At 42.9% G+C, this 27,500-nt stretch overlaps 2 protein-coding genes across 6 annotated transcripts in view; both read left to right on the top strand.

Annotated features, from left to right (window-relative positions):
- The window catches only part of ankrd1a (ankyrin repeat domain 1a (cardiac muscle)), a 7,433-nt gene extending 5,938 nt beyond the window's left edge, over positions 1 to 1,495 (top strand). The window contains exon 9 of the mRNA XM_053682846.1: positions 651 to 1,495. Coding sequence (XP_053538821.1) covers positions 651 to 749 — 99 coding nt within the window. The 3' untranslated portion in view covers positions 750 to 1,495. The remainder of the gene's footprint in view (positions 1 to 650) is intronic.
- A 1,417-nt stretch (positions 1,496 to 2,912) lies between these two features.
- kif20ba (kinesin family member 20Ba) overlaps positions 2,913 to 27,500 on the top strand; it is a 30,601-nt gene continuing 6,013 nt past the window's right edge. For 2 of the 5 annotated variants that reach the window (XM_017475637.3, XM_053682687.1), the window contains exons 1-32: positions 2,926 to 3,124; positions 3,392 to 3,503; positions 3,610 to 3,699; positions 3,894 to 4,013; positions 5,024 to 5,162; positions 5,649 to 5,833; positions 6,477 to 6,528; positions 6,626 to 6,835; positions 7,183 to 7,294; positions 7,577 to 7,648; positions 8,005 to 8,151; positions 10,586 to 10,742; positions 10,888 to 11,139; positions 11,245 to 11,384; positions 11,550 to 11,682; positions 12,003 to 12,210; positions 12,969 to 13,018; positions 13,763 to 13,882; positions 15,372 to 15,504; positions 16,364 to 16,450; positions 16,551 to 17,385; positions 17,617 to 17,755; positions 17,895 to 18,017; positions 19,490 to 19,550; positions 19,807 to 19,932; positions 20,035 to 20,165; positions 20,562 to 20,717; positions 20,846 to 21,022; positions 21,381 to 21,491; positions 22,018 to 22,110; positions 22,451 to 22,669; positions 23,969 to 24,019. In XM_017475637.3, coding sequence (XP_017331126.2) covers positions 3,396 to 3,503; positions 3,610 to 3,699; positions 3,894 to 4,013; positions 5,024 to 5,162; positions 5,649 to 5,833; positions 6,477 to 6,528; positions 6,626 to 6,835; positions 7,183 to 7,294; positions 7,577 to 7,648; positions 8,005 to 8,151; positions 10,586 to 10,742; positions 10,888 to 11,139; positions 11,245 to 11,384; positions 11,550 to 11,682; positions 12,003 to 12,210; positions 12,969 to 13,018; positions 13,763 to 13,882; positions 15,372 to 15,504; positions 16,364 to 16,450; positions 16,551 to 17,385; positions 17,617 to 17,755; positions 17,895 to 18,017; positions 19,490 to 19,550; positions 19,807 to 19,932; positions 20,035 to 20,165; positions 20,562 to 20,717; positions 20,846 to 21,022; positions 21,381 to 21,491; positions 22,018 to 22,110; positions 22,451 to 22,669; positions 23,969 to 24,019 — 4,737 coding nt within the window. In that variant the 5' untranslated portion in view covers positions 2,926 to 3,124; positions 3,392 to 3,395. Of the gene's footprint in view, positions 3,125 to 3,391; positions 3,504 to 3,609; positions 3,700 to 3,893; positions 4,014 to 5,023; positions 5,163 to 5,648; positions 5,834 to 6,476; positions 6,529 to 6,625; positions 6,836 to 7,182; positions 7,295 to 7,576; positions 7,649 to 8,004; positions 8,152 to 10,585; positions 10,743 to 10,887; positions 11,140 to 11,244; positions 11,385 to 11,549; positions 11,683 to 12,002; positions 12,211 to 12,968; positions 13,019 to 13,762; positions 13,883 to 15,371; positions 15,505 to 16,363; positions 16,451 to 16,550; positions 17,386 to 17,616; positions 17,756 to 17,894; positions 18,018 to 19,489; positions 19,551 to 19,806; positions 19,933 to 20,034; positions 20,166 to 20,561; positions 20,718 to 20,845; positions 21,023 to 21,380; positions 21,492 to 22,017; positions 22,111 to 22,450; positions 22,670 to 23,968; positions 24,020 to 27,500 lie in introns of all 5 variants that reach the window. The other 3 variants (XM_053682690.1, XM_053682689.1, XM_053682688.1) reach the window with 2 other exon arrangements.

The following is a 27,500-nucleotide window of genomic DNA, read 5'->3' as shown; positions in this document are numbered from 1 at the left end:
GAAAGAAGGAATCGATTCTGAACAGCTGAAATGAGTCGTTAGTGATTCCAGACTTTACTTCCTGTACTAACCCACGTAGGTTTGTAACAAAAAGCCCCGCCTCTGGTCTTCATCGGCTGCTCGCTGACAGCGCTAGACCGATCACGACAGACTGGGACGTCTGACCAATCAGAGCAGAGTATGCTCTCTTAAAGGAGGGGTTTAGAACGAATCCTTTAGAACGGATCATTTAACGAGTCGTTTGTGACACTGGGGGGAAAACGTAACGCTGCAGTTTAAATGATGAGCACGTTAAAGCGTTTTTTGATCTCGCTTGCGTGAAAATCTCTCGTATGAGAACTTTAAAACAAAATTTGGCATGTTTCAAATCCATAATAGTGCACTTTAAGTTTTTTAAATCATTTTATATCATTCTTTATATCATAATTGATACTTCCCCAGAAATTTGTCCTGGACTTTACATTTTTTATTTATTTATTTTTAATGATTTTTGCTCCAATTCAATATTCAGTAGTATGTTTGTATTAAGTGTAGACATTTCATCATGACAGATAATCCCAATCTCAGTTCAGTTGCAGAATATGGATTTAGACTGCGGTGTTGCAACTAACGTGTAAGTGTTTGTTAATTCTGTGTATTTTGTTTCTCAGGATGGAAAGACGCCGATGGAGTGTCTGCTCTTGTGGCAAAGCGGCGCTAAAAACATCCTGAGCGACTTTAAAGACGAGACGCAATCTGTTACTGAGTGAAGAGAGAGAAGACATTAACGTCGTCGTTAAAACAGCGTTGAGAGGGACATAACGGCAGGGTTCATTACATCTGATTCACTTTCAATCGGACGCACAGTGATGATAATTGCTGGCCATTTCATTGATATTATTTCTATGGAAATTTCTATGCGAACGTGTTTTCAATGGAGGTGAAATATTAATTTCCGCTAATGGTCCGTGAGGGAGAGGAACAGGAAGTTGATGGATTTGGAAAAGCTCTTAATGTGCTTTCTGGATGTTTCTTGACTTGATGACGGTGTTCGGCTGCACAGTGACGCTTTTTATTTCACAACTAAAGCACTGAAATGTTTATACAAATATTTTAGATTTTGGATTGAATGATGTTGAATAGTCTGTGAATTTAATTCTCCTTAAGTTTCTTTACTTTATTTTGGTGTGTGTGTGTGTGTGTGTGTGTGTGTGTTTGTGTGTGTGTGTGTGTGTGTGGTGTCAGCAGTTATCATGTGTCTCGTCACTGTCAGTACGATGATGATGATGATGATGATCAGAAAGTGATGACAGGTTTGAGGATGTCGACTGATTTACGAGCAGATTTTCAAAAGGAATGGTTGTGTTCTGATATCTTTGCTTAATTTGTATTTTTACTTTTCCTTTCAATGTAATTATTCCAACTTGCTCGATTCCATTTTGATTAAGTACTTTTGCTTCGTTTATTTGTCGTACGTATATGAATAAAAAATTTTTTTGCTTGTTTTGCTTTGAAATTGTAGAGTGGTCTTTCTTCTGTTATTCGTTTCTGTTCGTTCATACTTGAATCATATGTAGATGTTCTGGGTTTCAATTTTTTTTATATATAATTTCCAATATGAAAAGCTTTTTAGAGACCCACTTATGATCACAGCACTGATTTATCAATTTTATCATTTATAATCTCACCCGGAAGTTGTAAGAGCTGCTGCGGCAATCATAAAGACTATCCTGTTACTCATCCCAGGACTCTTATTCACAATCTGCTCCTACTGAACATCCTGTAAACACACTCGGTTCTGTTTCACTTGTAATCGCGCTGTCCGGTATCACCCAGAAGAGGATGGGTTCACTTTTCAGTCTGGTGGCTCTCAAGGTTTCTTCCTCATATCATCTCGTGTCGCTTTTCCTCACCACTCGTACCTCTGGCTTGTGAATTAGGGATCTAACACACTTTATCTTATTAAATCTATTCCTGAACTTTACACTTACATAAACCCAAACCAGTTATTTGATCGTTTAATTGTAACGGTCTTTTTTTTAGTACTTAAACTTATGTACCATTAAATGTTGCAGAGATATTAGAGGAAATATTTGTCCCATCTTTGGTCCTGTAGTCTTAATACACTCATAAACATTCATCCCCATTCGTGCCGTTTTCTTTCTCTTTTCAGTTCTGTACCCTTTAACAAATCTGCACATATTAACAAATCAATAGCAGATAAATCGATTTCACTTTCACCTCCATTACAGTTGGGTCTAGGGGGTTGACAGATATTACTTCAATTTAAATCAGATTTTTTTATTAGAAGTTTTCATTCCATTTTATATTATATTATTATCTGAGTAATTATCATTTTAATTACTTTTTTTTATTATAGGCAAAGTATGTCAGGACATATGAAATGTTTATGGTAAGGGTGAGGTAATTGCTTAGATGTAGCATGAGGCACAGAATACACAAACCTCACACCCTAATACAGCTTAAACACATATGATTCAAATAGAAATAAATAAATAAATAATAATAATAATAATAATAATAATAATAATAATAATAATAATAATAATAATAATAATAATAACATTCAATATACAAAATACAGAATACAGTTTACGTTTGTTTATGTGGGGAATAATATGGATTTGAATTAGCATGCATTGGCTAAAGAGACCAATTTCCTTCTTCTGTGTTTAATGAGAAACCTTTACTATTCACAAATTACCACCTAAATTATATTTTTAAAATGATATATAATAGGAAAGTTCAAAACAATGAAAAGTATAATAAACAGAAACACATTTTAACCGTGTTCTGTTTCGCATTGCGCAAATGTTGCGCTTTGTATTGCGCAAATCCTGCGCAGTTGTGATCCTAAAGAACACGCATCCCGTCATTCCCTGCATCCTTTTCGCTGATTGGTCGGATTTGAATAGAAGACCGCGCGCCAGGGTTGGTTTAAGGAAATACATTGCGGTTGGATCTGCGCGCTACACAAACTGACGGTATGAAGCAGAAAACCGTTTAAAATTCGCTGATATTTTCATGACAGCTGTTTCCTAGTTGTTGTTTTAGCTGGTTAGTTTAATAATTAGCGAGTTTAGAGTCGTGGTTTTATCGTCGGAGGAGTGTAACCGTCATCCAGGTGAGTTACTTCATAAACAACTTCATAAACAGATAGCAAAAAGAAATGGCAATATAAACCGGAAGTGACGCATGGGGCAGAATTAGGCATGGCTGTTATAGTCAGTAAATAATAAACAATGACTTACTAACAATTCAAATCAATTATTATTAGATTTTTATAAAGTTCTGCTGTATTAAAAGTTACAGGTGTTACATTAAGGTGACCTCAGGCCTCAGGTGTGGTGTTAAGGTGTGTAGATGTAGATCTCTTTTTTTTGGATTTCAGCACCATGATGGAGTCATGCTTTAACGATAAGGTGGCCAGGGCCGAAACCATCCTGGTAGACGACCTGAGGAGAGATCTGCGCTTCGATCTGACTGAAATGGCAGCAGCTCAGGTGAGTCCTCATCCTCACCTTTGCTCACCTGGGAGTGGTTGCTCTGGTGCATTCATACATATTGTCTGGATGTTTATCACGGTTTGTGTCGTTTGTTTGTGTGCAGGACTCTAGCTGCTTGGACAGAGAGTTTTTACAGGTGTACCTCCGGGTCAGACCGTTCTCGCAGGCTGAAATCGAAAACGGAGAATCGCAGGTGAGTCTGACGGCGTCGTCGCTCTTCCTGGGGAATCACTTGGACAATATATTCCTCATCTCTCCAAATAAATGTGATGAAAACTAATACTGGAAGCACGCCCACTAACGCGCACATTTTAATGGAATTTTCTGTTTTGGTTATGAGAATAATATTAATATGTATATATTGATTGTTTGTTTAAATCTGTGAAGGACTGCATCACCATCCATCCTCCTGACACGGTCCTCCTCAAAGCCCCGAGGTCGTCCCTCTCAGCCCGAGCGAGTGAAAAATCAGTTCCACAAACAGCACAGCGCTTTCAGTTCTCTCAGGTATTTTGCAACCAAACAAATTTCCAAGTGAATTCTAGTGAGATAGCGATCCGACTCCGAATTGAATCGACTCTGACCGAGCCGAAGCACAGAGCTGTAACGCTGCAGAGACGCCGTGTGTTCTGGAGAACCGGATAAACAAGCGTAATTGTGACGCACAAAACGTTTTAAACGAATGATTTCTCTTCCCATCTGACTCTTTATTGAGCGTCGGCCCGACACGTGACGTTTTCGTTCGTTCGTTTGGAACCAAATAGCAAAAGAATCAATTTAGCTGTGATTCAGATTCACTAAAATGACTCATAGTGAGAGTAATGACCAGATCGTTTGGATTGATGATCAATTCTAATCAGTTATTATTAAAAAAAAATAAGGACAGACAGCTGGTGTGTAAAAATGTATTTATATTATTAGACTTGTGTAAATAATTTTATAGCCTTTCTTTGATCCACTGTTAATGATCCACCACAGTTATTTATTTATTTATTTATTTATGTATTTATTTATTTATTTAAAAATTTTAAAACTGTAATTTTATTACTTTTTTTTTTTTTAAACGTGTAATACTTGAAATAAATGAATTTAGTGGAGTGAGAGTAAAACATGAGGAGAGAAGGAGGAAGAGAGATCCGTGTAAAAGAGCCGGCTGGTGAACGAGGTGTCTCTGGTGTTCACTGCTTAAATTTGCATAAAATAATTATTTTAAAAAGCAGACCCGTGCATGGTACAGTGCTTTCCAGAATTATTGGCACCCTTCTTGTAAATGCCTGGATGAAACGCATATCACACGATAATTCAACCCGAAAGCAGGTTGCCTCTGCCCGGAGGTTCCGACTCGGTCCTAGGTAGAGCTGTGTACAAGATGATGAGACGGTTATACCCGTTGTGTTTAAACGGTTTGAGAAGTGTTGGAGTGAAGGAGAACGTGATCGATTCGGGATCTGACGTCCGGATGTTGTTCCGAGTCGGCGTTTACGCTCCAGTAACACGCCGTGATGTTGGTGTTTTAGGTTTTCGGAGCGGACACGTCGCAGAAGGACCTGTTTGACGGCACGGTGAGGAATCTGGTCAGAGACGTCCTGGAGGGAAAAAACTCTCTGGTCTTTACGTACGGAGTCACAAACGCAGGAAAGACCTTCACCTTTTTAGGTTTGTGCTTCTCAAGTTACTGTCTCCAACCTGACGACCATTATTCTCCTCAAACTGCACATCCGTGATAACGTCTCGCTTACGTTCTAGCAGCTATAAACACTCGCCCCCTCACCAGGGCCCCCCCCCTCTCTCTTTATTCTCTCTCTTCAGGTTAATAAGACACACACACACACACACACACACACACACAGAAGTGTAAACTGTCCTGAAGATGTGGGAAAATTAGTTGGAGCTTTACCTCTGACTCTTAAACAGCACTGACACTGGAGACTCCTTCCTTAACCTTCTAACCCTACTGTTACTATAGAAACGATAACGTAGTAGACCAAGCGCTTAGATATAAACTTGTGCTATTGTCTGAGCTGCTGTTATAGAAGACTAATCCGCACCTTCTGACCAATCAGATAAGGGTAATAGAGATTGAAATGCAAGATTGAAGTAAGTGTGTGCGCGTGTGTGTGTGTGTGTGTGTGTGTGTTTCAGGCCCAGAACACGACGTAGGCGTCCTGCCGCGCTCCATAAACATGATCTTCAGCAGTCTGGAGGGTCGGATCTTCACCCAGACCAGCGTGAAGCCTCACCGGTCCCGGGACGTTCTGAAGCTCAGCAGGGAGCAGCAGGTGGAGGAGAACATCAGCAAACGCAACCTCCTCAGACTCCTCAGAGAGGCGAGTCTCTCGTTCATCCATCTTTTAGTAAAGTGTTAGTAAAACCGAGCAAAAAAGTTTCAGCCAGATTTTCTGAAGCGGCGCTTTTCTGCGTACTCGTGTGAGTCTGTTGATAACACGCACGTTGCGTTCCTGACTCGGCTCATTTGCATGTAGCGACGCCCACAAAACTCCATAAAAGGTAAAGTGCACCAGCAGCCGGGAGCACGAAACGAGCGATCAGGGTGAAGACTGAAAAACAGAAGTGGAGCTGATTTTAACACCAATAAAAGTATTTAATAATATATAATAAATATTAATAACGAACGAGCGCTAAATCCTCCATCAGCTCAGGGTTAAAGTGTAAAACCTTTATTACGACTGGCTTTGTTATATCTGTGTATAACTCCATGACCCTAAATGAGGAAAGTCAAAATATTTCAAAGAGGAAAAAGGGAGAGGGGTTAACCGGTATTTCAGACGTCTCAAATGTGGAAATAGGTCAAACTGGCCCGTAACGTAACAGGAGGGATAAATGGAGTGTTTTTAACTCGATTAAGTGACGCGTGAGGAACCTGAAGAACGTACGTGCTATTTCCCCGTCGCTTCCTGTCCGGCGTTAAATCCACCGTCTTTATGTGACTTGTATTTATTTCTCTTTCAGAATGAAACTCAGAGAAACACAAGCAGCCTGAACTCCAGCTCCAGATCTGAAGGTAAACATTCTAACAAGTTTATTTCATTCATTAATCTCCGTAACGGAAACCCGAGAGAAGATCCGGAAAAGTCACGATATATCGCGCCACGCCGCAGGTCCGGATCCGGCCGATCCCGACAGCTCGGCGTCTGACCGGAGCTTCGGCGTGGACACGGATCTCCACGCCAGGTTCTCCGTCTGGGTGTCGTTCTGCGAGATCTACAACGAGAACGTCCACGACCTGCTGGAGCAGCCGAGCGGAACCGGAACACGCCGGGCCAACCTGCGCCTCTGTCACGACACCAAGGGGAACTCCTTCATCAAGGGTACCGCTCACTCGGCTCACGCTCGCTGCTCGGTGCTTCTGCGTTATTCTCAATGGTTCCGCTCCACAGATTTATATTCATTACCGCATTAACACACATCGCACTTTTATCCGTGTGTAGTGTGCAGCTTATAGCTGATTATACACTGCTATAAATCATGCGTTATAGAAGTGTCCATTGTTTATGTATTAATACACAGACTCTATGTGGACGACACTGTGACTCATTACTGTGTATTTCTTAAGCACTATATCTATATGTTAAGTGTGTCTGTGTGTCTGTGTGTCTGTGTGTCTGTGTGTCTGTGTGTCTGTGTGTCTGTGTGTGTGTGTGTGTGTGTGTGTCAGATCTGCGCTGGGTGCAGGTGAACAGCTCAGATGAAGCGTTTAAAGTCATGAAACTGGGCAAAAAGAACCAGAGCATTTCATCCACCAAACTCAATCAGCTGTCCAGCAGGAGGTGAGAAACACACTCTCTCTCTCTCTCTCTCTCTCTCTCTCTCTCTCTCTCTCTCTCTCTCTCTCTCTCTCTCACACACTCACACTCTCTCAAACACTCTCTCACACACAAGGAGTGAGAGCTCTTCATATAAAAGTTAATATATGAATAGTACACACTCGCATTGATGTAACTCTCTCTCTCTCTCTCTCTGTTCTGTCTCCTGCTGTCTCTCTCTCTTTCTGTGTGTGTGTGTGTGTGTCTCTCTCTCTCTCTCTCTCTCTCTCTCTCTCTCTCACTCAGTCACAGTATCTTCACGGTGAGGATTTTGAGGATCGAGGACGTCTCCTCTCTCAGTGTGCAGTCTGTGAGCGAGTGAGTGTCTGTTATTCACTAAACTCCACCCCATGCCATTATAACCCACTGGTAAATAATAAAACCATAAATAATGGTAACGGAATGCAGAGCTGATCCGTATCCCAAACCTTCAGCGCCGTATTAATAAGTACGGCCCCAAACACTCGACGCTATGAAGACGTGATCAGTTGGTTTCAGGGAAAGCATGAAGAGAAGTGTGAAATAAAATCCTAGTGATGTCACAGGCAGTATTTTAAAGCTATATTAGATAGTTATTACAAATCTCGAAACATTTAAGCTTGACAAGCCACACCTTTGTGTGTGTGTGTGTGTGTGTGTGTGTGTGTGTGTGTGTGTGTGTGTGTGTGTGGTAGACTCTCGCTGTGTGACCTGGCAGGATCGGAGCGATGTGGTAAAACCCAGAACAAAGGAGATCGACTGAAAGAGGCAGGAAACATCAACACATCCCTGCTCAGCCTGGGGAAATGCATCAACGCTCTGAAAGGCAGCCAGCAGGCCAGGTGTGTTCCCTCACCTTCATCTTCACCCTCACCTTCATCTTCACTCTGCTCCTGTTCCTTCATCTTCACCCTCACCTTCATCTTCACCTTCACTCTGCTCCTGTTCCCTCACCTTCATCTTCACACTCACCTTCATCTTCACTCTGCTCCTGTTCCCTCACCTTCATCTTCACCCTCACCTTCATCTTCACTCCGCTCCTGTTCCCTCACCTTCATCTTCACTCTGCTCCTGTTCCCTCACCTTCATCTTCACCTTCACTCTGCTCCTGTTCCCTCACCTTCATCTTCACCTTCACTCTGCTCCTGTTCCCTCACCTTCATCTTCACTCTGCTCCTGTTCCTTCATCTTCACCCTCACCTTCATCTTCACCTTCACTCTGCTCCTGTTCCTTCATCTTCACCCTCACCTTCATCTTCACCTTCACTCTGCTCCTGTTCCCTCACCTTCATCTTCACCTTCACTCTGCTCCTGTTCCCTCACCTTCATCTTCACTCTGCTCCTGTTCCTTCATCTTCACCCTCACCTTCATCTTCACCTTCACTCTGCTCCTGTTCCCTCACCTTCATCTTCACCTTCACTCTGCTCCTGTTCCCTCACCTTCATCTTCACCTTCACTCTGCTCCTGTTCCCTCACCTTCACCTTCACCTTCACTCTGCTCCTGTTCCCTCACCTTCACCTTCACCTTCACTCTGCTCCTGTTCCCTCATCTTCACCTTCACCTTCACTCTGCTCCTGTTCCCTCACCTTCATCTTCACCTTCACTCTGCTCCTGTTCCCTCACCTTCACCTTCACTCTGCTCCTGTTCCCTCACCTTCACCTTCACTCTGCTCCTGTTCCCTCACCTTCATCTTCACCTTCACTCTGCTCCTGTTCCCTCACCTTCATCTTCACCTTCACTCTGCTCCTGTTCCTGCTTCAAGTAATTTACACCCAACTTGTAATATTAAATCTTAATTTTGAATGATAAATTAGACATTATGCGTTCCCCTCCGAAACTACTGGAACAGATGCATCTTAATGTAAGTTAATGTTAATAACACTTAATATTTATTTGCATATCCCTTATATATCCCACTGACACCACACTGCTGTTTCTTCTTCTGTGAAGCTTCTCCAGGTTTCTCCTGCAGCTTCTTTCAGTAGTTGTGTGTTTCGGGGGGTTTCTCCCTTCAGTCTCCTCTTCAGGAGGTGAGATGATCAGTTGGGTGAAGGTCTGGTGATGGACTTGTCCAGTCTAAAACCTTCCACTTTCCCCCTGATGAAGTCCTGTGTTGAGGTGGAAGTGTGTTTTGGATCGTTGTCTTGCTGCGTGATGAAGTTCCTCTGATTCATTCGGACGTGTTTCTCAGTAAATCTGCAGATAAAATGTTCCTGTAAAGTTCTGAATTCATTCTGCTGCTCCATCATGAGTTCATCATCAATAAAGATCAGTGAATGTTCCAGAAGCAGCCGTGCGAGCCCAAGCCATGACGCTACCTCCACCATGTTCCACAGATCCGCTCGTATGTTCTGGATCATGAGCAGATCCGTTCTTTCTCCACACTTTGGCCTCTCCATCACTTTGGTAGAGGTTCATCTCGGTTCCAGAACTGTTGAGGATCGTCTCTGTGTTTCTCTGTGAATTCCAGTCTGGGTTTCTGATTCTCACTGCTGATGAGCGGTCTGCATCTTGTGCTGTGTCCTCTATATTTCTGCTCTCGAAGTCTTCTTCTAACGGTGGATTGTGACCTTCACCCTGCCCTGTGGAGGATGTTGGTGATGTCACTGACTGTAGTTTTTGGGTTTTTCTTCACAGCTCTCGCAATGTTTTTGTCATCACCTGTTGTAGTTTTCCTCGGCCGACCCGTTCGGTGTCTGTTCCTCAGGACATTCCAAATGGTGGTATTGGCTGTGCACGATGTTTCTACAGTGACTCTGATTGATTTTTCCCTCTTTCCCAGCTTCAAAATGGCTCGCTTTTCTCCCATAGACATCTCTCTGATCTTCATGCTGGTTTATCCTTTTTAACAAATGCAGTCTTCCCAGGTGAAACCCAGGGCTCAGACTAGGAGTAGACATTCATCGTTAGTCATTTTTTAAAATAGATTTAACAGAGCACATCTGGGCAGAAGGAAACACCAATCATTCATGCATTCCAGTATTTTTGATCACATGGGAAACGGGTGTGTTCAAATAGAACGTGTTGTAAGTTGTTTAACACGTCTAGAGGTAAATATGAGGAAATGAAAACTCTAAATCGTCTCATTCATCTTTTGATCTCAAATCCGAATGTCTTCAGCGAAAACAATAAAATGTGTTGCTGTTCCAGTACTTTCGGTGGGGACTGTATGAATAGATCTGTCTCCCTCAATGTGTCTCTCTCTCTCTCTCTCTCTCTCTCTCTCTCTCTCTCTCTCTCTCTCTCTCTCTCTCTCTCTCTCTCTCTCTACAGGCAGCACGTCCCGTTCAGAGAGAGTAAACTCACACACTACCTCCAGGGGTTCTTCACGGGTCGTGGCAGGGCCGCCATGATCGTCAACATCAACCAGTGCGCTTCCATGTACGACGAGACGCTCAACGTCCTCAAGTTCTCCGCTGTGGCACAGAAGGTGTGTGTGTGTCGCAGTAAATGAGCAGTTATTATAGAAGTCATAACATCTTAGAACCTGTGATTTGCAGCTGCACTACTGTCACTGAAAATTAATCAACACTTTCCGACCAATCAGGATTCAGCAACACTGGTCTGTTTCTCAGGTGGTGGTCCTCAGCGTCCCCTCTGTCCTCCCGTTGGTGGTGAAGAGGAGTGCGAGGGAGGTCTCCTTCATCATTAATAAGGCGACTCTGCGTGAAGCGCGGCGCACATCTCTGGTACGATGGGAGCACAGCCGGGGGGGCGGGGACGAGGTGTCAGAGGAGGAGGACGAGGACGAGGAGAGCCTGCTGGAGGACACACTGCCGGAGGAAGAAGGGAAGGAGACAGTGCTGCTGGATAAAGAGGTGTATGAGGTCAGTGTAGGGTCATAACCTGTTAATTCCTGTTTATTTACTACGGGAATCGAAGTGACGTGTGTGTGTGTGTGTGTGTGTGTGTGTGTGTGTGTGTGTGTGTAGAATCAGCTGCTGCAGTTAGAGGAGCTGCAGGAACAGTTGAGAACGGCGAGGGCGGAGACTGTAGCTGTGGAGGGTCGAATCAGAGAGGAAGTGACTAAAGAATTCTCTGATCTCTTCACTCAGATGCAAAATGACTACAAGTATGTCTTTCTCTCTCTCTCTCTCTCTCTCTCTGTCTCTCTCTCTCTTCTCTGTGTACTCTCTCTGTTCTGTTTATATAATCTTTGTTTTTTTTTTTTTTTTTTTCCCCTCATTTTCTCTGTCCACCCCCCCCCCCCCCCCCCCCCATTTTCTCCACCCCCCAGTGAGCGTATAAGTAAAGAGCGAGAGCTGGTGGAGGAGAGGTGTGAGCACCGACTCGAGATTTTCAAACGGTTAGTGGAGAAAACCAGCGGAGAAGCGGGCGGCGACGAGCGAGAGGATCCTGCTGAAGCACAGGTGATGATCACGAAACAACTTCTTGTCTGGGACGGAGTCGGATTTTTCAATTGTTTTTGCACTGCATGTATTATTGCTGTTGAGTTCTCGATTCTGATTGGTCAGAAGGTGTTTAATTTTCTATAACAGCAGCACGGACAGTAGTGTGGGTTTATATTAATGCACTCGTTCTGGTATGTTGTCGTTTCTATAGTAACTGCTCGTTCACAGGGACTTCACATGAAACAGGTTTTAACATTTGTTCTGTAAGGAGACTTTTTTTTTTTTTTTTTTTTTTTTTTTTTTCCCCCTGTTTATTTAGCGTGTGTCTTTTTTTACAGGAGCGAGAGCCTCCGAATCTAGACTGCATGCTGGACTCCATGTCCACTGATCTGGCCGGAATCAGGAAGGACGCCGAGGCGGCTCAGTCGTGCCTGGTGAACCGTGACGGCCAACCCGCAGTGACGCTGCGTGACCTTGAGAAAAAGGTCACAGAACTGACCGAGAAGCTCGGTGAAACGCAGAAGCAGCTGGAGAGCAGAACGCAGGGTTAGTGCACTACACAGGGACTGGATAATCCCGCGTTCACGTCAGCGAGAGACGGAGCGTAGATAACGAACGCGTTCTCCCACTTGTATGTAAATTAGGTATGACGCAATAAAGCGACGGTCCTGTGGAGCATGTGGTGCAATGTTTCTTCAGTTCCCCGCTCAGTAATTTAGTTTTACCTGCAACTATTTCCTGCAAAAAAAGGAGGGAAAAACTTCTTCTGAACGGTTTCATCTTGTCCTGTCTCTCTCACTCACACACACACACACACACACACACACACACACACACACACACACACACACACACACACACACACACACAAGCTCTCGTTAAACGTGTACAGAGACGTTGGGGAGAGAAAGAAAACTTGGAAGGAGGTAGCAGAGATTGCTGGTGCGTATACGCCACCATCTACAATCTGAGAAGAAAGTCAAGCATGTGACGTGTAAATCCTGCTTAAATACATAGGTACATAATGCATTAATTCCAAGGTGACGTGTATAAATCATATGGGTATGTTTTTACTAATACTGTTGCCTTTTTTATTTTTATATATATATATATATATATATATATAGGCCACAGCTGCCATGAGCGAATCGTCACCTAGCTAGCATAAACGTAGGGTGAAGTAAGACTCCCTGACATTTAATGACTCTCTTTAGAATGAAGCTGATTTCCCATTTCTACTCCAGTAATTTACTACATAAATATGTCATGCACTTTTTTTTTTTTATGCACTTTTTATTACTCAGAGTTGGAAGCTCAGAGCGGCCTGGTGGAGGAGCTGGAGGACATGAGGAAGGTAAAGCATCGTGTCATTCTTCATCATCCATCAAATGTCTTGTGTGTTTTTTTTTTTTTGTTTGTTTTTTTTCTTTCTGTACTTACTGGCATGTTGAAATCATATATTCCTAAATATGATGTAGTTTGTATTCCCTTTTCCACACAAGTATACTTCATGGATAATTTGTTTATCTTTTTTTTTTTTTTTTTCCTAAACATACTGACATAATCATGCTCCAGCCAATCAGATACACTCTATCCAGCCGTGTTTTTATTGCGATAGACTGAGTCGATTTCCTATTGGCTGAAATCCCCCCACATGGTCTCCTGCACTAATTGGGCATTCTGTTATAAACATATCTCGTATACCTTCCGAAATCAGGTCACTGTTCGCTCGCTCGCTTGCGTTAGCATCCGGAGTGGAACCAGAGCCTCCTCACATCATCAGCGCCTGATCTCAACCTCACCTGAGGCTCTTGTAGCTGAATCAACACTCATCCTAACAGCCACGCCCCAAAATCTAATCTAGTGGAAAGCCTTCGCAGAAGAGAGAGTGGAGCGCGTTATAACGGGAAAGACGGGAATAAATCAGCAAGGAAGCATGTATGGGTCTGATGGTCAGGGGGTGCACATACTTTTGACGACACACGGAGACCAAACTGACCCCGTTCTTCATAAATGAACCACAGTTGTGTGTGTGTGTGTGTGTGTGTGTGTGTGTGTGTGTGTGTGTGTGTGTGTGTGTGTGTGTGTGTATGCGTAGACGTTGCAGAGCCGTGAGCAGAGACTGGGTGATCTGATGGTAATGTGTGTGGAGAAAGACGATGTGATCACTAAAGTCCAGGCGGAACTGGATCGAGCCGTAGAGGACCGCACCAAGAACGTGAGTGGTGGTGTCGTCATCTGGCAATTTTTTTACAGCCAGGGACCCCTGTAACTCCAAAAACAATTCCACACACCCTCACAGTTCTGCTTTATTTTACAAATACTATCCAACTATTCAAGTATTAAAGGGGTAGTTCACCCCAAAATTAAAGTTCTGTCATCCTTCACTCACCCTCATGTTGTTCCAAACCTGTACTCATTTCTTTCTTCTGCGAAACGCAGTAGAAGATATTTTGAAGAATGTTGGTAACCAAACAGGTTTGGTGCCCATTGACTTCCATTGTCTGGACAAAAAAACCCCACACATTTCTCAAAATATCTTCTTTTATGTTCCACAGAAGAAAGTCAGTCATACAGTTTTGGAACAATAGCTCATTAAATGTGTACACTAATGCATCGGAGAGGATTTATTTATTCATTCATTCATTCATTCATTCAGAACTGTCCACCTTTTTTAAAACAACTTTCTGTTCGGTAATATTTTTGAGTTTTTGTTTTAACCCATTCAGTTCATTGATCAGTCAAACAAGCTAATAACTTTTAAAAACTAAATCATAAATATATTTATTATATTTTTATTTAATTTTCCACTAAAAAAAAAAGTTGACTATTAGTCATGCTCAGAGTAGATGGTGAAGGATAATTTAAAATAAAATGTAATTTAATTTTTTTTTTTCTTTTTTTTGGTACAAATTAATTTTATTTAATTTTTAAAAATACATTTTAATTAAGATAACTCTTTTTTTAAAAAAGTGACAGACTTTAAGTCCCCATGAAATCAGAAAGGCAGTTTCGTGGGTTTTAGTACGAATGTCGTCCTTGAGCTGATCTATAAGTTCGTGCGCTCCAAAATAATGAGGATTCGCATTTGGAAGATTCACGCAATCCAAATTTACAGACTCTCTACCGCCAGTACGGATCAGCGATTTTGATGACATCATTCTACACTTCAGCATCAGATTTTCTGTCCAATCAAACGCTCTAGAGCCTGAACTGTCCCGCCCCCAACGTTCTAACAATCCACGGTACTAACTGTCCAGTACGGGTTAGCCCAGGGTGTGAGGTAAGTTAAACACTATTGGATGTTTAAAAAGGGGGAGGAGCCACTCTATATGCCCCGCCCTGACTTCCAGTTTCAGTGGAAATGACAGCAAGACGTCGAATAACGCTGCGTGTTTCGAGGCGCTTCACGGGGACGTTAACATGATTGATTGTGATGATTTGTGATTAATATTAACACTGGTATAAATTAGCATGAGATTAATTTGTCTTTTGTCTTGCCTTACAATAGGTTATCCTTTACATTTTATTAATCATATTAGAAATGTAATAAATTGTCTGAATAAATACGATGATTGTTTATGAATGTTTTTAGGATGTTTAGAAGTGGTGCTGAGGGAAAAATGACTATATGCTCGTTAACTAAATTAGATAACGACGTTAGCAAAGCTCCTCATGCCTGGTTCTGTGCTCTGTCGGTTTTTCAGCTGGCTCTGATTCAGGAACTCCAACAGCGCCACTGCACATGCTCAGGACGACAGACGCACCCCGAAACCAGGAAGCGGAGACAGGAAGGGGCGGGATTGGAGGACCTCCACAGTCAGCCTCCTTTAAAGAAAGGTACTAGCTCCGCCTCCTCTGCTGAAACGAGCCTACCAGCTTCTGTCTCTACCAGAAGGGCGGGGAAAGAGAATCTCGTCAAAGGTCGGCGCTTCCTGCGAGGCAGAAAACGACTTTCGTCTGTAAAGAAGTAGCGACACGTTATGTCGCCCTGCCTTGCCTCGCCTTGCTTCTGCACAGCGCGTGTTTGTTTTTTAATTTTAAACGATGTTTTGATTGTGTGTGAATGTGAATAAAGAAATTTATTTATGTCATGGGGAACATTTCACACCGTAATTTCACAAAATAATATTGTTTTATAACATTTTAAAAACATTGAAGCGCCCGGGCGGGGGTTTCTATGAGCATGGCAACCCATGACATCATACTTTATTATTATTATTATTATTATTATTATTATTATTATTATTATTATTAGAAATAATCTGAGATTTGTGTGTTAGTTGTGTCATAAATCTTTTTTTTATTTTTTTTTTGTAGTATTTTCATATACAACTGCACAGGCATGTTTTTAGGATATGAATATAAACTTGTTTTGTTCTAATGTTAATATTTAGTCATTTTATTTATTTATTTATTTTTTTAATTAAAATGAGCTTCCCCTGATTAGGGAAGATTTTAGAGTTACTAGTTTCACTAATAAATGTTCTCGACTATATAAACAAACTTATGCGTGTAACAGCATTAAAGCACATCAGTACTGATTTATAATAATAAAACGTGCATAAAATATGTATCACGATATACAAATAAGGTCAAAGGTCATCCTAATCATTGTCTATATACATAAACGTGTGTATACATATAAATTTATGTTAATGGTTTAAGTATAACTGATCTGCCCCTATTTTCACTCTAGGGTCTCTTAAGGACACGATGATCTCAGAAGATCCTGTGGATAAAGATAATGATGACGGTCATGAGCCACCTCTGGCTGAGGTCAAAGGTCAGCTTGAGCATGCTCTGTCTGTAATGCTTGCCTTTATTTTCACGTTATTAATTTTAAATTTAAAACATGTCGGGCATAATCGCTCTTTCTTTTCCAGGATCCCCGGGCGTCTGTGATATCAACTCGTCTATGACTGAGGTCAAAGGTCAAGTTGACCGTCTTCGAACCGAATTGAATCAGAAAGAAGAGAGGATCACGGATCTGGAACGGGAACGCCAAACCCTGGAGTTCTGCATCCAGGAGCTGAAATCGGCGCTGGAAGAAGAGAAACGATCCCGCGCCGTAGTCCTACGGGAAACTGAGCAGAAGATAGCGGAAGAGCAGCGAACGTTTCAGTCCGTCATCATGAGGATGAACGAGACAGAGGAGAAACTTGCCGCCGTCTTAAGAACGTCTAAGATGGAGGAGCAGGGATCTGAGATCGAGCACAAAAGCACCGTCATCAAAAATCTAGAACAGGAAATGACTCGTCTCAAGCAGGAAGCGGAGGACACGCGCGACGAAGTCTCCAGGCTACGGAAGGAGAATGAGAGTAAAGGCGAGAGAGTGAAAATCCTGGAAGGACAGCTGCTGGAAAACGAAAACACCCACGACAACCTCCAGAAAGTGAACTCTGACCTCCTGGCTGAGAACACAAACATGAAGGGTGTGATCAAGGAGTTGGAGGAGAAAGCAGCACTTCTCCTAGTGAAGGAGAGCACGCTAAAACAAAAACATCGGACGGACCCAGAGCTGTCCGATAAAGAGGCCCGGCTTGCCAAGAGGGAGGCGGAGCTTGCTGCAAAGGAGGCGGAGCTTTCTGTTGCCCAGCAGGAAGCACAGGAGGCACGAAAGAGAGAGGTGGAGAGGAGGAGAGAGCTGCTGGCTGTAGCCGAAGAGGCCATTGCTCAAAAAGGTGCAGAACTTCAAAAACGAGAGGCGGAGATCACCAGGTGAGTCTTACCTGAGTTATACTGGAGATGAACTCTTACATGATGGCTGCAGTTACTAAAGATAGTGCTACCTGAAGAGGCAAAGTACCCGGGACGGGTTAGACCCGAGTGAAAAAGTACCCGGGGCATGTTAGATAAATGTTAAATGTTCCTGTCCTCTCAGAGTATTTCCTAATGGCCCGCAGACTGATTTGTAATAAATTTCGGATTATTCTCTCTGTGTGTTTTAAGGCTAAAGGAGGAGATGAAGTGCAGTAGTGGAAAGTTGTCGAGTCTCTCCTTAGACATACAGAGGAGAGAGGATGAGTCGTCTGATCTGAGGGAGAAACTCGCCGACTCGAAGAAACAGATTCAGCAGGTGCAGAAGGAGGTGAGTCGTTTACAGAGTCGGTTCAGAAAATGCCAGAAACTGGTTTAATGGAAGCCTTTAAGTGTTTGGGTCATGTCTCAGTATTGTGTGTGTGTGTGTGTGTGTGTGTGTGTGTGTGTGTGTGTGTGTGTGTGTTCAGATCTGCTCCATGCGCGATGTAGAAAAGTCTCTAAAGCAGAAACTGAGCGATGTGGAGAAGATGAAATCCCAGCTACAGAACGAACTCTCGAACCGAGATCGCACCATCCAGCAGCTCAGGAGTGTAAATACTGCTCTGTTTCTCTTCTCTAGATAATCAGATGATACAAGTGTGAACGTTTTAGACACCACCATTACACACTATACACTACACACTATACACTACACACTATACACTACACACTATACACTACGCACTATACACTACACATTATACATTACACACTATACACTACACACTATACACTACACACTATACACTACACACTATACATTACACACTATACATTACACACTATACATTACACACTATACACTACACAGTATACACTACACATTATACATTACACACTATACACTACACATTATACATTACACACTACACATTATACATTACACATTACACACTATACATTACACACTATACACTACACACTATACATTACACACTATACATTACACACTATACACTACACATTATACATTACACACTATACACTACACATTATACATTACACACTATACACTACACATTATGCATTACACACTGTACACTACACATTATACATTACACACTACACACTATACACTACACATTATACATTACACACTATACACTACACATTATACATTACACACTATACACTACACATTATGCATTACACACTGTACACTACACATTATACATTACACACTATACATTACACACTATACACTACACACTATACACTATACACTATACATTACACACTATACACTACACATTATACATTACACACTACACACTATACACTACACATTATACATTACACACTATACACTACACATTATACATTACACACTATACATTACACACTATACACTATACACTATACATTACACACTACACACTATACACTACACATTACACACTATACACTACACATTATACATTACACACTATACACTACACATTATACATTACACACTATACATTACACACTATACACTACACATTATACATTACACACTATACACTACACATTATACATTACACACTATACACTACACATTATACATTACACACTATACATTACACACTATACACTACACATTATACATTACACACTATACACTATACATTACACACTATACATTACACACTATACACTACACACTATACACTATACATTACACACTACACACTATACACTACACATTACACACTATACACTACACATTACACACTATACACTACACATTATACATTACAGACTATACATTACACACTATACACTACACATTATACATTACACACTATACACTATACATTACACACTATACACTACACATTATACATTACAGACTATACATTACACACTATACACTACACATTATACACTACACATTATACACTACACATTATATACTACACACTATACACTACACATTATACATTACACACTATACACTACACATTATACAAGACACACTATACATTACACATCACACACTACACACCTGTTTGTTTTTTAATGTTTTTTATTATATTTCCAGTCCAGTTCATCTGATTCTAAGAAGGAGGATCACGTCCGTCTTCACGAAAAAGCTCTTAAAGGTACAGTACATTATTCACACGACCCATACGTACCTCGCGAAGGCGGATTTTCCTCAGTTTCATTAGTTACTATGGCAACATACAGTATGGTTAGCGCAATCTGTTGGACAAGGTACACAAGATCATGGTTCCACTGAGCTAAAACAATACTCACGAACGTTCTGCTAATTCGTTCGATAATTATTTGCTTTAATGATAAATTAGATATATCCAATGATAAATACAGAAAGGAAACTGTGTGTGTGTGTGTGTGTAGATCTGAAGGAGCGTCAGGCTGTGATAGAGGAGATGCGTTTGGTTCTCAGTGAGCAGGAGGAGACTCAGACTCAGATGGACCTGGAGCTGGAGAACAGAGAAACTCAGATCCATCATCTCACTCAGGGTACCACACTACATCACCATGTTTTATTCAGATTTTATAGCAAAACACACACGTTTCAGTCCTGTACTTCTGTTAACATACAGTGTGTCTTTGTGTGTTTAGAGCTGGAGAACCTGAAAGAGCTGCTCCTGAAACAAAGATACAGTAAACAGTTACATCATCATGAACCGGCGCGCAGTGATGACATCACACGCGCCAAAGAAGAAGCGGCGCAGGCTCAGGACGACCTGAAGGTGAGAATATAACACCATCAGCAGTCCACTGTGGGTGCGTCTCAAACCACACCCTATTAACTACATAGCCACCATCAGCAGTCCACTGTGGGCGTGTCCCAATCCACAAACCTTATTCACTATAAAGGGCGCTTAAACGCCATTTAAACGCCATCATCAGTCCATTGTGTGCATGTCCCAAACCGCACATCTTATTCACTATTTAGGGCACATAAACACCATCAGTCCACTGGGCGTGTCCCAATCCACTTGCCCTATTCACTACATAGACACCATAATTTGTGTATTGTGGATATGTCCTAAACCACACACTATATTCACCGTATACTATAGTGTACATAAACACTGTTGTCAGTCCTCTGTGGGTTTTGTTTCAAATCGTGTGTGTGTGTGTAGGCAATCGGTGAGAAACATCAGGCCGAGCGCAGGAAGTGGACGGAGGAGAAGCTTGTCCTGATTGCTCAGGCGAAGGACGCAGAGGAGAGGAGGAACCAGGATATGAGACGCTATGCCGAGGACAGAGAGAGACACGCCCGCCAACACACTGAGATGGTACACACTCATTACTTCTACTTCCTGTGTGTGTGTATACTTGTTTTTTATTTAAGTAGACACATGGCTATGATGCACTGAGTGTGTGTGTGTGTGTGTGTGTGTGTGTGTGTGTGTGTGTGTGTCAGGAGTCGCTGAAGGCCCGTTTGGCTGAGCGTGAGCAGGAGATGGACGAGTGGAGGAAGGAGAGAGACACACTCGTGTCTGCTCTGGAGGTCCAGCTGAAGAAACTCGTCTCCACCATCACAGAGAAAGACGAGCAGATCGGGGAGCTGAAGCGCACTGACGCACTTCAGCCACCAGAGGTCACTACAGCACATTTTAACATTATATCCCTCGCGTCCCAATTCGGCCTTGCGCCCTTCATGTGCCCTTGTCTACTCCCATCTCCTCTGGGTTGTTACATTAAGCTGTAGGTTTTAGCTATTATAGTGATATCTTGCGAAAACAAATAATTTTTTTGTCATTTTTAGATCCATTTACAGAGTTAAACACGAATACAAAGTTTAGAACTGTTTAAATGGTTTGCACTGTGAACCAAGGCCACGCCCCCTTCACTGACTGACAGAGAGGCCACACCTCTTTCACTGAGACTGATGTACACAGAGGCCACACCTCTTTCACAGGTCACACCCCCTTTACTTTACACTTATGATGTTTCAGGTGCGTGACAGTGGAGTGATGGAGCAGCTGAAGGAGAAGGAGGCGGAGCTTCAACAACTGAGAGAGCAGCTCAGAGAGACAACACACACCACTACAGAGTCATCTACACAGGTCACACACACACACACACACACACACACACACACACCACTACAGAGTCATCTACACAGGTCACACACACACACACACACACACACCACTACAGAATCATCTACACAGGTCACACACACACACACACACCCACCACTACAGAGTCATCTACACGGGTCACACACACACACACACACCACTACAGAGTCATCTACACAGGTCACACACACACACACACACACCACTACAGAGTCATCTACACAGGTCTCACACACACACACACACACACACACACACACACTTCTCTGACCTCACACAGCGGTGACAAATGTTTACACTTTCTAAGCATGAAGCACATCATACACACTGCCTATTATTACATCACCCACTGTAACCATGGCAACACCTTGTTGAATATTATTGTTAATTAAAGTGCTAATTTAAAACTAAAATATTGATTGGGGATTAGTAGCGACATCTTAGTGTGTTCATTAGTGTGCACTCGTTAGGGCATTTGTGATTGACATGGTGTGTGTGTGTGTGTTAGACTGTGCTGGTGGAGGAGTGTGTATCTGAGCGGCTGGTGCACAGCACCACTCTGAAACACACAGGCCGAACTCGAGCATCCGTCACCAGCCAGGTAAAACTTTACTAGTTTTGTGGATTTGCATAAATTTGCATATTCGTGTATATTTGCAGAAATGTTGTGATGTCATGGTTGGAGGCTTTAAATGCACACTGGAGATGTATTTCAAGTGATACAATTTTCCACCATTGTTGTAAGTTTACATGCCGGGTTTTAGGTTCGTTGGCAACAGTAACCAAGGAGACAGCGCTTAAGGACGATGGTGACAATGCGTTAATGGAATTTCTCAAATAAAAAAATGTATAAAAAAGCTGCGTTACTGTCAGGAAAGTAAAACACATTATATAGGTTTGATGATGATGGCGGTGACGGTGGTGCTCTTCCTCTTCCTCAGGGTTCTTGCGGCAGCGGTCCGTCCGTATTGGACTCGTCGGTCATCTCCACGGAAACGGGTCGGTGTTCTCGGTTCCCGCGGCCTGAGCTGGAGATCTCGTTCAGCTCCCTGCATCCCGAACGCTTCCGACTGAAACGCCCCGGAGAGACCGGAGAGATCACCGTCAACGTCTCACACACACACAACGCTCGCAAGAGGAAGAGCAGCGAGGTGGAGAGGGTGAGGAGCTGCACACACACACACACACACACGTGTTTATTTCCACAGTATAAAGGTCAGAGAGTTCACAGTACACAATAAACATGCGGTTATTTATTCAGCTCATTTGCATCTGTATATTTTGCATATTGTTCAGCATTATTACAGCACAGGAAATCTATTGGTTAGAACACTCATTTACATGAGTTGCATCTTTGCATATTCAATAAGAATGAGCTCTGCACACACTTTAGTAAACACTTTGTTGTTTCCGAGAATCTTTTACATACAGCGGATCTAAAAAGTCTACACACCCCTGTGAAAATGCCAGGTTTGTGGGATGTAACAAAAAAAAAAGAAAGCAAGATAAATCGAGTCAGAACTTTTTCTAGGTAACTAACTTAAAATGAAAAATAAAAATGTAGAATAACCTGTGTGTGTAAGTGTGCACACCCCTAGACTAATGCGTAGCTCCTTTAGATTTGATCACAGCGTTGTGTCAGTTTAGCACGTCCTGACTTCTTCCTTGCAAGCTGGGGATTGTGTATTTTTTTAAATTTCATTTTTAACCCTCTTATTGATTCTTACCGTTTTTCACTTGAATTAAGAGATTAAAATTTTACAATAACGGTAGGAAAGGTTCTGACCCGATTTATCTTGGGTTGATTTTCACGCCACAAAAGCCTGCCATTCTAACAGGGGTGTGTAGACTTTTTCTATCCACTGTATTTGCGTACTGAGGACTTCACATTGGCTTTATTGGATAGAATGCTCATTTGCATATTGATGAGGATGGTTTATAGGACACCGGATATTTCGGAACTGGTCAAAGAGCTCGTTCATGTGATGTGTGTTTTAACAGCCACGGAGTGATCGGTGAGCTCATTTACATATCCGCATATCAGAATAAACAAAGCGCACGCTGAAAGATTTCGATTTGGAGAGCGGCTCATTTGCATATTTTATATTTCAGCCTTTGGTGGTGAGTCAGTGGACGGCTGATATCAAGAGAACAACACACCAATAATGTATAACACATGTACGATATATGTTATTAGTATGACGATTGGTGTACTGACTGATGTCTCTCTCTCTCTCTCTCTCTCTCTCTCACATACACACACACACACACACACACACACACACACAATGTGGTAATGTAGACCCTTCGGAGTGTCCGTGCTGATTCTTGTTGTGGGAGTCGCAGGCGTTTATTGACGATTTGGCGAGTTCTTGCGCCTCCTCCACACTGTGCTCGCCTCAGCAACTGATAAGATGATTCAATGTGTGTGTGTGTGTGTTTGCTTTGTGTTCTTTAAGAAGCGAGGCAGCAACAGAAAGACCAAAGCGAGACCCAGCACAGCTCCTCAGGTATCTGATCGGTATCAAACGCCTCCTGAAGTGATTTATCCTGAAGTGTACAGCAGCTTTCAGGCTCCTACACATAAACACACACACACCTGTACAACACACAGCTTTAGGCTGCTAATCAGCTGCGCAATACTGTTATAGCGGACGCTTCGAATATCATCACAACGTCTGCAGTACAGGGCTGGAGGGCGCCTGTGTAGGTAGGCGGCGTGGTGTATTTACGGATGGATAGATGTGTAGATAAAGGATGAGTGGATATATGGATAGATTAATGGATGTGTCAGGGTTTAAATTTCTGGTCATTGAGAATCAGTTACAGGTAAACATGGTGCTAATTAAACAGGAATTAACGACATTCACGACTTGCTTATTCCTCCAGAGATATTGAAGTTTGAGCAAATCACCACATTACAGTGTGTTGCAGCGCCCCCCAGAGGCAAACGCAAACCTGTTCCATCCCGCCTGCGTTTAGAGCGCCCGTCTATACAAGCTGCAAACATACGACTAACGGCGTACAGACTAGAACACGTCACTGTGAAACAGCTCACATAGATATCATTTGCTGACATCAAACCTACTTTTAAAATAAGTTTATGAATAAATAAACAATAGTAAAGGATAAATCTGCAAACTGCTGCGCACTCAGGAGAGATCACTCCTAACAACACTCCATCCCATAATTCATCACTCATCTGCGTCGTCTGTTTTAAATCCCAGGTGACTGCACGTCTCTCTAGTCTGAGATTTAATCTGTGGTTGGTGGGTGAATCTGATTTGGGATTGGTTTGATCTGGTATCTGTTCACATTACAAACAAGAAATTGCAATTCCTACCAAACGAGTGAAATTCCCGAGATCGTGTTGGGTTTGAGTTTAATGTCGGGTCGAGTAATTCTGCTGTACAATTCATCTTTTAAACAAAAGTGGGGGGGGGTTTCCTCCACACACACATTTATTGTGGAGCGCTTTGGATGGATGGTTTGCAGGAAGGAAGGTTTGTTGGGTGGCTTGATATTTGGTTTAATGGGTGGAGGGATCGAAGGACGTCAGGATGGAGAGTTTGATGAATGGGTGGATGGTTTGGAGGATGGATAGAGGGTTTCATGAACTGGTGGGTGGATGGAGGGTTTGAGACTGTAGATAAATGGTTTGTTGAATGGAGTGTTTTATGGGTGGATGAATGTTTTGGTACTGTAGAAGGATGGAGGGTTTGATGGGTGTGTGAAGGGTTTGACGAATGGATGGAGGGTTTGACAAATGACAGGATGGTGAGTTTGGGTGATTTGAATGATTGATTGAGGGTTTGATAGCTAAATGGATAGAGGGTTTGATGGATAGAGGGATGGAGGTTTTGATGGGTGGATGGCTGGTTTAAAGGTTGGATAGAGGGATGGGTGGATAATGGTTTGATACGGTAGATGGATGGAGGGTTTGTTGATGTATAGAGAGTTTTACGGATGACGGGATGGTGAGTTTGGGTGATTTGAATGATGGATTGAGGGTTTGATAGATAAATGGATAGTGGTTTTGATGGGTGGATGGCTGGTTTAAAGGTTGGATAGAGGGTTTGATGGATAGAGGGATGGGTGGATCGCTGGGGTGGATAGAGGGATGGGTGGATAGAGGGATGGGTGGATAGAGGGTTTGATGGATAGAGGGATGGGTGGATAGAGGGTTTGATGGATAGAGGGATGGGTGGATAGAGGGTTTGATGGATAGAGGGTTTGGTGGATAGAGGGTTTGGATAGAGGGATGGGTGGATAGAGGGATGGGTGGATAGAGGGTTTGGTGGATAGAGGGATGGGTGGATAGAGGGTTTGATGGATAGAGGGATGGGTGGATAGAGGGTTTGATGGATAGAGGGATGGGTGGATAGAGGGTTTGGTGGATAGAGGGTTTGGTGGATAGAGGGTTTGATGGATAGAGGGATGGGTGGATAGAGGGTTTGGATAGAGGGATGGGTGGATAGAGGGTTTGGTGGATAGAGGGTTTGGTGGATAGAGGGATGGGTGGATAGAGGGTTTGGTGGATAGAGGGATGGTGGATAGAGGGATGGGTGGATAGAGGGTTTGGTGGATAGAGGGTTTGATGGATAGAGGGATGGGTGGATAGAGGGTTTGATGGATAGAGGGTTTGGTGGATAGAGGGTTTGGTGGATAGAGGGATGGTGGATAGAGGGTTTGATGGATAGAGGGATGGGTGGATAGAGGGTTTGGATAGAGGGATGGGTGGATAGAGGGATGGGTGGATAGAGGGATGGGTGGATAGAGGGTTTGGTGGATAGAGGGATGGGTGGATAGAGGGATGGGTGGATAGAGGGTTTGGTGGATAGAGGGATGGGTGGATAGAGGGTTGGGTGGATAGAGGGATGGGTGGATAGAGGGATGGGTGGATAGAGGGTTTGGTGGATAGAGGGATGGGTGGATAGAGGGTTTGGTGGATAGAGGGATGGGTGGATAGAGGGATGGGTGGATAGAGGGTTTGGTGGATAGAGGGATGGGTGGATAGAGGGATGGGTGGATAGAGGGTTTGGTGGATAGAGGGTTGGGTGGATAGAGGGATGGGTGGATAGAGGGTTTGGTGGATAGAGGGTTGGGTGGATAGAGGGTTGGGTGGATAGAGGGTTGGGTGGATAGAGGGTTGGGTGGATAGAGGGATGGGTGGATAGAGGGTTGGGTGGATAGAGGGATGGGTGGATAGAGGGTTGGGTGGATAGAGGGATGGGTGGATAGAGGGTTTGGTGGATAGAGGGATGGGTGGATAGAGGGTTTGATGGATAGAGGGTTTGGTGGATAGAGGGATGGTTATTTCAGCTTATTGATATTTATTATTAAAAAATAAATAAACACAAATATTTCCATCATTCATTCTGTCTTTCATCATTAACACATGACCAACAGTTCACACATGTACAGTCATGGGGAAAAAGAAAGTACACCCTCCTTCGTTTCTTTGTTTTTATTCATCGGGGCCTCAATAATAATTGTGTGTTCTTCATCGACTTCTATAAACAAACAAATAAGCTCAGGTGAAAAACAAAACCTACAGATTTCAATATGTACTCATTCCCCCCTCCCCCCAAAAAGTGAACCAACATTCAGGTGGGAACACGTAGACGCCCCTTAATCAACAAGAACGTGAAGTTTCTGTGGGTGTTTATCAGCCTCTCGCGTCGTTCTGGAGAAGTTTGTTGGTGGTTGAGGGCGTCTGTTGGTGCGCAGCTCTCTTCAGATCCGACCACAGCATCTCAGTGGGGTTCAGGTCTGGACATTGACTTTTCCATCCCAACACCTCGATTTCCTTCTTCAGACACTCAGAAGTTAATTTGCTGGTGTGTTTGGGATTACTGTCCCTGTTGCATGACCAGTTTCAGCCCAGCTTAAGCTTGGAACAGATGACCGCACATTTCTCTCAAGAATATTCTGGTATAAAGTGGAGTCCATCGTAGTCTCAGTGACTGCAGTGTCCCAGGTCCTGTGGCT

This window comes from Ictalurus punctatus, chromosome 9 (genome assembly GCF_001660625.3).
Source record: "Ictalurus punctatus breed USDA103 chromosome 9, Coco_2.0, whole genome shotgun sequence".
NCBI lineage: Eukaryota > Metazoa > Chordata > Actinopteri > Siluriformes > Ictaluridae > Ictalurus > Ictalurus punctatus.
Note: the sequence above shows the minus strand (reverse complement) of the source record. Positions and strands in the feature narration are given on the sequence as shown.